This window comes from Monopterus albus, unplaced genomic scaffold (genome assembly GCF_001952655.1).
Source record: "Monopterus albus unplaced genomic scaffold, M_albus_1.0 scaffold65.1, whole genome shotgun sequence".
In the NCBI taxonomy this organism is placed as follows: domain Eukaryota; kingdom Metazoa; phylum Chordata; class Actinopteri; order Synbranchiformes; family Synbranchidae; genus Monopterus; species Monopterus albus.
In genome coordinates this window covers 1,933,765-1,943,230 of record NW_018127945.1, presented here as the reverse complement: position 1 = coordinate 1,943,230, position 9,466 = coordinate 1,933,765, and the positions used below count along the sequence as shown (strand labels likewise).

General features: G+C 45.2%; 1 protein-coding gene across 1 annotated transcript in view; it reads right to left on the bottom strand.

The window, feature by feature from the left end:
* The window catches only part of jph3b (junctophilin 3b), a 121,593-nt gene that overhangs the window by 65,231 nt on the left and 46,896 nt on the right, over window positions 1–9,466 (bottom strand). The window contains 1 exon segment of the mRNA XM_020604304.1: window positions 5,713–6,078. Within this exon segment, the coding sequence (XP_020459960.1) occupies window positions 5,713–6,078 (366 nt within the window).

Here is a 9,466-nt window from a genome sequence, read left to right as displayed (position 1 = left end):
GTGTTGTGTTTTCCTTTCTATATTGGTATGCCATGGTCTGTCAACAAATTACAATACAAACAGTAAAAGTGTAAATGTGAATCTTGTCCAGTCTCTTGCAATCAAACTCTCACATACACTAAGGTGTAACCTACCATTTGCAATAATTGTCATTGAAACTGTAGCCATAGTTTTCATCAGAACCTCCCTCCAAAGTACACGGTTATGTTGACAACATGACTAAGCAATTTGACTGTCTTATCCGTACACAATGACACAAGGACTTGTCATTCTGATGGCACTGACATGTTCATTGACATAAAAACTTAGTTTTGAGAGATGAACTAAAGATTTTGAGCAAGTTACAGGCTTTTGCAGGAAATCCATAGTGTTGTGCTGTTTGTACAAATTGTTTTGAGAAATGCACATACTTATTTGCAAATTTCAATTCTGATCTGAGAAATGTACCAAAGTGACTGAGAAAAACTGTAAAAGGTAAAACAAATAAATATGCCGCAGTTGGATTGCTAGTAGAAAAAGCAAGTCAGAAACAGAAACAGAGAGTAAATTATCTGATTACTGATTACTCTAATGAAGTATTTGTTGACTGCAACATAAGATGCAAGATGGAGCATCTAATACAGTATGACCAGACTTTACCGACACTATGGAAAAACTAAAAGGATAATCTGTTGCATTAGGCAAAGATGTTTGAAATTCCACAATCTTTAATGGCTTATAATCAAAAGTGCCCCAGTAATAGCAAATTAGTCTTGTTACATGACCTCAGAATTGATGGCTTTAACAATTCATACAAGTCTTGTGTTATGCCCTTTAAAGTCTGTTTTGTGCCAGCTGGAGAAATAACCTTCAGGTCAGAGCTTTGTAAGTGATATTAAGAATTAAGCTGTCATCTTTCACCTTAGAAAGCAGGCTATATCATATCATAGCAATACAGTAGCTAGGTAGCTAGAGAGCTATACCAATGATACAATGTAAATAACTAGCTAACTGTACCCATAAATAGTGTTTAAAAATGGTGATAAACAAAGATAAGACTGAGCTAACTGTACAATTTATAACTTGTTTGACTGAAAATGACATCAACAAGTAAAGCAAAATAAAATCCCACAGTCAAATAAAAAAAGAACGCAATGTCAAGTTGAATGACTGAAGTGATAAATGGCAATTCAGTCTATATATCAGGCTAATAAAAAGTATTTTATCCTACAGTTGTAAAATCTAGACTTGTGGATTAGATAACAGTGGTGAGATAATATTCCCAGGCAGACAAATAAACCAGATGATTTGAGAGTTTACCAGTAAATCTTATTTCAGTCTCTCAATTCATATTGTTCTTATAAAGCTACTCTACCCAGAGTGCTGCACTGGGTCGGGTACTAGCGGGTAGCAATAAAAAACAATGTGTAACAAGTATAAAAAAATATGTTTATATACATTCACGGGTACAGCACAGGTAAAAAAAAAAAAAAAACTGAAAAAATGTGGGTGGGTAGCTAGTAAGAAAAGAAACTAAATTTAAATAAAGGTGCAGTTTCTTTTGAACATTTCATCCAGTATAATTTTATCAAGCCTAATTAACCAGTACATTTATTGTGAAGCCCTGGGGCACAACCTTTGATCTCTCAACTCACACCCAGCTAATAGGATGTCACTCAGACATCAACGTAGGCTAGTCATTGTGTCAAACTGGGTACCCTAAAAGCAAAAATTGTTGGAATACAAAATACATCATCAAAGGCCAATTACAGGAGAAATTCGGTGTGGTTTCAGACAGGGAAAACAACATTATCAGCAGCTTTACTGCTTGTAAATAGTGCCAAAAAGTGTTAGCATTTGATAACTGCAAGCTAGGCACGTCCTCACTAAAGAAACAGCAGCAGAGCCCAGGTGCTGTGTCCATCGACAGATACTTTTCTAAGAATGCAACTCTCAAGCACTTTAAACTGAGTGACTGTGTAGCTTAAAGACTATTTTAATTACAGGACAGGTCGGGTCGTGGGTCCTATGTTAAGGAGTTGGTCATATGCAGGTAACAGGTCGGGTCCAATACAGGGCCTTGCGGGTGCGGGGCGGAGTGGGGTTTCAAAATTGGAACTGTGCAGGACTCTGATTCTACCTAATTCCTTTTCAGACACTAGAGGGTCTAGTGAGACTCAAAACAAACTGACACCATAAGACACCCCTAACCACTCTTTGCCCCTCCCACCACGTCCTAGTGACAACATAAACTATGGATGTCTGATTGCGACAAACTGTACAAAATGCAGTGTCCAGTCCAAAGCCAGCATTAGCTTACTAATGAGTAAATTTGGCAATCTAGTAGCACTCTCTGGTTACTGCTGAAGTGACGCCACACACTAACTTTACACAAAGCTGGAATTACTCCAAAGTTAAAATAATATTCATTTAACACAAGGGTGAAATCATGACCATGCTAAATCGCTAATGTTATCAAAACAAACACATTAGCTTTAGATGTTAATACATCCAGAAGGACCAGTGCCAGTGAGTCCTTTGGTGGCTTTTAACATTTTCCATCTCAAAAGTCAAATCGGTGTTAACCCTGGTTTTTTGCACTCTGTGCAAAAGAACAAGAGCTCTTTGGACTGGCAACCACTGTGACTTTTAGCTGATGATTACTCCTCCATGGCTGGCTGTTTGAAATGACTGCTCATGGTTTGAAGTTCAAAGTGTTTAGTTGTCATATGCACAAAATGTGTTTCCCTGTACAATGAAATTCTTACTTTGCCGTCCACATGAATGCCACAAAATACAAATGAAATATAAAGTAGATAAATAAGTAACACAAAATCTAAGGCACTTTAAGCAGCAAATGCAGCAATATAATAAAAAATAATATATAAGAATATAACAGAGAATGTATGCTGTATGGGAGCAGCGCAGCAGTCATATGTAAATAATATGTCTGTCTTTTAAGCCGAGAGCTGCCGGAAAAAAATTCATTGTGCTATGCATAATGACAATAAAGAGTCTTGACTCTTGACTTGACTTTATTAGTTGGTCTTTGCACTGTGAAGGTTTGGTATGATGACAGAATAAATGTGTTTGATCATGTGTTTGTTCATCAGAGGAGCTGAACACAGTCTGTACAGGATCTTTACCACTCTCTGCAGGTGCTTGTGGTCCATAGCAGTAGTGCTGCCATACCAGACAGTGATGCAGCTGGTCAAGATGCTCTCAATGATGCAGCTGTAGAAGTTGCGAAGGATCTAAGGTGACATGCCAAACCTCCTCAGGAAGTACAGCCACCACTGGGCCTTCTTGACCAGCTGTGTGGTGTTAAGTGTCCAAGTGAGGTTCTCACTGATGTGGACGCCCAGGTATTTGAAGCTGCTCACTCTCTCCACTTCGAGCCCCTGGATGAACAGTGACTGATGAGATCTCCTCTCTTTCCTCATGTCCACTATCATCTCCTTCATCTTGTCCGTGTTGAGGCTGAGATTATTGTCCTTGCACCATGACACCAGACTGGCCACCTCCATCCTGTAGGCTGCTTCGTCCCCGCCAGTGATGTGACCTATCACTGAGGTGTCGTCCATGAACTTTAGGATGATGTTGTCTTTGTGGGAGGCAAAACAGTCGTGGGTGAACAGAGTGTACAGGATGGGACTGAGGATCCCTGTGGGGTGCCAGTGGTTGTAAGAATGCTGTCTGAAATCCTATTGCCAATCCTGACAGTCTGGGGCCTGCCAGTTAGAAAGTCCAGGAGCCAGTCACAGAGGCTGGGGGTGGAGGGTAGCCGCGATGGGGTCTGAGGTGGCCCTGTTGGGCCGGTAGGCATACTGCAGGGGGTCCAGGGTGTCCGGTATACTGCTCTGAATGCGGGCCAGCACCACTCTCTCAAAACACTTCATAATGATTGGGATGAGTGCCACTGGCCTGTAGTCGTTCAGGCAGGGGACCAGGCTCTTCTTGGGAAGGGGGACGATGGTTGTGATCTTAAAGCAGGTGGGAACGATGCTCTGGCTGAGGGAGAGACTGAAGATGGTGATGAGAACATCAGCCAGCTCGCTGGCACATGCCCTGAGAGCCCTCCCAGGGATGTTGTTCGGTCCTGTCGCTTTGCAGGGGTTGATCTTCCTCAGGACTGTGCGTACCTGGCTTGGTGAGACAGTTAGTGGAGGGGAGGTGGGGGGTTGGGTGGTCCCGGTGTGTGTGTGCCTCCTCTCTGTGTTGTGGCTGGAGGTCTCAAAGCGGGTGTAGAAAGCATTAAGGTCATCCGGCAGGCTGTGGAGCTGATGATGATGCTGGTGGTGGTCCTGTAGTCTGTGATGTGCTGCAGGCCTTGCCACATCCGTCAGCAGTAGAATAGAAGCCATTCAGCTTCTCTCTGTACTGCCTCTTGGCCGCTGTGATGGCTTTCCCCAGTCTGTACTTCGTAGCTTTGTACTTCATCTCATTGCCTGATCTGAATGCATGAGAGCGAGCATGTGGCGTACCTGACTGTTTATCCAGGGCTTCTGGTTGGGGAACCTCCTGACTTGTATGGTGGGCACAATGTTGTCAATAAAGGTACTAATGCACCCGGTCACATACTCAGCATAGTCATGTATGCTGACAGAAAAGTCCTCTGAGGTGGCTGCAGCTTTAAACACATCCCAGTCTGTCTGGGCGAAACAGTCCTGCAGGATCCTGCATGATGCCTGCCTGATTGAAAAGTAATCTATAACCTTCACTAGGTAGTAGACAGGGCTAATTTACAGAGAAGATTTGAGAACAGGCTGGAATAATAACAAAAGGGCTGCTGCGTGGGGGAATAGTAAACCTGAGAATCACCATATCATGCATCAGAAAATATGTAAAATCTTAGTTAATGTACCTTTAAGTCTGCAAAGCATGAGTATCTTGTGTTCTTTGAAGGAAGTCTCTAAAATCCTGCTTTGAAGTATGACATATTCGTGACTAAATTATCCATCTATTTGCTGTACCACTTAGTCCCAAATGGGGTCACGGGGGGCTGGAGCCAATCCCAGATGGCTGCGGGCGAGAGGCGGGTACACCCTGGACAGGTCACCAGTCCACCGCAGAGCTAACAAGCAGATGAACAACCACTCGCACACACAATCACTCCTACGGGAGACGCCAATCAACCTATGCTGCATGTCATTGGACAGTGGGAGGAAGCTGGAGCACCCAGAGAGAACCCACGCAAGCACGGGGAGAACATGCAAATGCACAGAAATGCCCTGGGTTGGCCGGGGCTCGAACCCGGAACCGTCTTGCTGTGAGGCAACAGCGCTAACCATTGTATCACTGTGCAAACTCGTGACTAAATTAGCAACAATTAAAAGTTAATGTTCAGAAAAACCCTGACCTTGTTATTACTATTTGTTAAAAGTGCAACTGTCAAAAACTCTAGTAATCTGCTTCACCAGGTTCTGTGTGGGTTTGATTTGATCTGAGCTGACAGTGATTCAGACATTTCCTGATTGATGTATCAAAAGAAGAGAAGACATCACGGCACAGATAAAAGCACAAGTGCACAAATCAGCCAAAGCTATTCTGAACCATTCGGTGTTCATTTAAGGCCTCTGTGAATTTAGATTTTTTAATTAACCATGACCTAATTAGCATGTTCAGATCACCTCTTGCGTATCTAACGGGCCTTTGTCTTTACCCAAAGGGATGGAGAGAAAGGACAAAACAAGGAAATATATATTGATTCACGAACCACCATAAAGCCATTACCTTGACAAAGCGATCTCAGCCTTCTGCCGGGCGATGTCAGTGGCCTTCTGTGCTCCTACCACAGCTCGGTCCACCTTTTCTCTGATCTTACTGGCTCGTAGGGGGATGAGGTTTTTCCTCTTCCCACTGACCAGAATGTTCTGCTTGTACTTCCCTTCCTCTTTTGTGCCATCAGGAAATGTAGTACAGCCGTAGCCATGGCGCTTATTGCTGAGCCATTCCCCCTCGTACTGTAGCCCATCGGACCGCCGACTGACACCAAATCCTGTCCGCTTGTCATTCTTCCACTCCCCACAGTAGGTCTCTGTTGCTGTGGCATCCACATCATCATCAGCAACTGCCAGGTCCGCATCTGCATCTCCGAGACTGGAAAGGTGAAAGGTTACATTGGTTTGACTGGTGAATTCAGTCCACAATCCTACATATTTCTCACAGTCGTAGGATATTTCGTAGGAAATATGTAGATATTTCTGAGTATAACAAGTTTCAAGAAGAACAAGTATAGCTTTGGCTACCAGGTTACTTGTAAGAACTCTACCATAATGTGACAAAGAGTGACACACAACAGTAGACGACTGACCTCACTCAACTGCACCACCTTGCCCTCCCAGTATCCACCCTCCAGCTTGAAACTAAGGTGATATATTAATTGCCTGATTTTATATCAGTACATTTTTTCAATGATAACCTGAAGAATTAGATGGAGAAAACACTAGGCTGATATCATTTGACAGAAATAGCGCACCTTTAGGAAAATATATTTATTTGCTTTGTCTCTGAGAGTGAGATGACAAGTGTTAAGTATGGAGCTGGTTTCAAAACACTGTTAGCCTAACTTAGCATTAAGCTACAGGGAGGGGAGACAGCTCGTCTGGCTCTGTCTACATTTTAAAAATACTAGTACTAATATTTATAAAGCTGAAAAAAAAAATCTTGTCAAACAGCAGTTTATCCACCCAGACAGTTGCACACCCAGGTGTGTTGCCAGATATGGTCAAGGAGTATGATTTGCTTTTGTTTCTGGCAACCTCACTAGTTTACATAGACTGCAATTGCACATGGCGCCCACCAAGGCGAATGTGTTTGTGCGTCCCCCCCTTGAATGCCGGCTTTTTCTTCGTTTTCTTCTTTTTTGTGTGTTTTTTGCTTTTACTGCAGTGCACAAATGTCATGCACTGCTTACATACAACAGACAGGCATTGCTGGATATCACCAACTCACAAAGCCACTGGGAATTTACTGGTTTCATACCACCGGAGCTACAACTCATTGTTCGCTCCGACAGCAACAACAACAACAGCAGCACCAATGGTGAGGACAGCCAACACCGTCCTCGGGGAGTCCCCAGAGCACCAGGCACAGGCGAGCAAGCTGAAATCAGGAGAGCGACCCGGAGATGGAAACGCAAAAGGGGCTGGCGAGGGGGACTCCATGCTAGGCTAAAAGCTCGCGCTACCCGACCACCATTACCCAGCCTCTTCCTAGCTAACGTACAGTCTCTGGAAAACAAACTGGACGAGCTAAGGGCTAGTATTACAGCACAACAGTAAATCAGAGAATGCTGTGCTTTAATTCTCACCGAGACTTGGCTTTCTGACAGAGTTCCAGACTCCGCAATTCAACTAGAGACTCACTCCATATATCGAGGAGACCACACTGCTGCTTCAGGGAAGGTAAAAGGAGGTGGTGTGTGTGTGTGTGTTCATTAATAACTCATGGTGTGGAGATGTACGAACTGTTTATAAGCACTGCTCGCCAAACGTAGAGTTTTTATTGCTGAAATGCCGGCCCTATTATCTAGCAAGAGAGCACAGTGCCCTGTTTCTTGCTGCTGTGTATGTTAGCCCAAGAGCTAATCCCTCTGCGGCTCTCAGTAAACTCTATGATGTCATCAACGCGCTAGAAACAGCGCACCCCGATGCTGTATTTATCGCTGCAGGTGACTTTAACCAGTGCAATTTAAAGACTTTACTCCCCAAATATTACCGACATGTGAACATTCCAACTCGGGGCAAGAACACTTTGGATCATGTTTACAGTAACATACGTGGTGCATACATGGCAGCACCCCGCCCCCACCTTGGATGCTCGGACCACATTTCTTTGTTCCTGTATCCAGCTTACAGACAAAGACTGAAACAAACAAACCCTGTCACCAAACAAATTAAACTCTGAACCCCAGAGACTGAAGGCATCCTGCAGGACTGTTTCGCCCAGACAGACTGGGATGTGTTTAAAGCTGCAACCACCTCAGATGACTTTTCTGTCAGCGTACATGACTATGCTGAGTATGTGACCGGATATATTAGTACCTGTATCGACAACATTGTGCCCACCATACAAGTCAGGAAGTTTCCCAACCAGAAGCCCTGGATAAACAGTCAGGTACGCCACAAGCTGCGTGCTCGCTCGCATGCATTCAGATCAGGTGATGAGATGGAGTACAAAGCTACGAAGTACAACTCGACCCCTGCAAAGCAGAAGGACCGGACAACATCCATGGGAGGGCTCTCAGTGCATGTTGCAGCGAGCTGGCTGAGGTTCTCACCACCATCTTCAATCTCTCCCTCAGCCAGAGCATTGTTCCCACATGCTTTAAGACCACAACTATTGTTCCCCTTCCCAAGAAGAGCCCGGCCACCTGCCTGAACGACTACAGGCCAGTGGCACTCACCCCAATCATGAAGTGTTTTGAGAGAGTGGTGCTGGCCCACATCCAGAGGAGTTTACCGGGCACCCTGGACCCCTGCAGTATGCCTACTGGCCCAACAGGGCCACCTCAGACACCATCGCGGCTGCCCTCCACTATTCCCTTTCTCACCTGGAAAATGGAGACTCTTACATCAGGATACTCCTCATTGACTACAGCTCTGCCTTCAACACAGTTGTCCCTCACAAACTCACCCACAAACTGTCCACACTAGGTCTGCACCCAACCCTCTGTGACTGGCTCCTGGACTTTCTGACTGGCACGCCCCAGACTGTCAAGATTGGCAATAGGACTTCAGCCAGCATTATTATGAACATTGGCACCCCACAGGGATGTGTCCTCAGTCCCATCCTGTACACCCTGTTCACCCACGACTGTGTCACCTCCAACAAAGACAACATCATCCTGAAGTTCGCGAACGACACCTCAGTGATAGGTCACATCACTGGTGGGGAAGCAGCCTACAGGATGGAGGTGGCTGGTCTGGGGTCATGGTGCAAGGACAATAATCTCAGCCTCAACATGGACAAGACGAAGGAGATGATAGTGGACATGAGGAAAGAGAGGAGATCTCATCAGTCATTGTTCATGCGGGGGCTTGGAGAGGGTGAGCAGCTTCAGATACCTGGGTGTCCACATCAGTGAGGACCTCACTTGGACACTTAACACCACACAGCTGGTCAAGAAGGCCCAATGGCGGCTGTACTTCCTGAGGAGGCTGAGGAGGTTTGGCATGTCGCCTAGGATCCTTTGCAACTTCTACAGCTGCATCATTGAGAGCATCTTGACCAGCTGTCTGGTATGGCAGCACTACTGCTATGGACCACAAGCACCTGCAGAGAGTGGTAAAGACTGTGGAGAAGATCACCAGGACTCCACTGCCCTCTCTGCAGAGCATTTACCACCGCAGGGTGCATAGGAATGTTGCCTCCATCCTCAAAGATCCCACCCACCCCGAGCACGGACTGTCCACCTCCCTACCCTCTGGCCGGAGGTTCAGAAGTGTGAAATGCAGGACCACTAGACTGAAAAACTCTTTCTTTC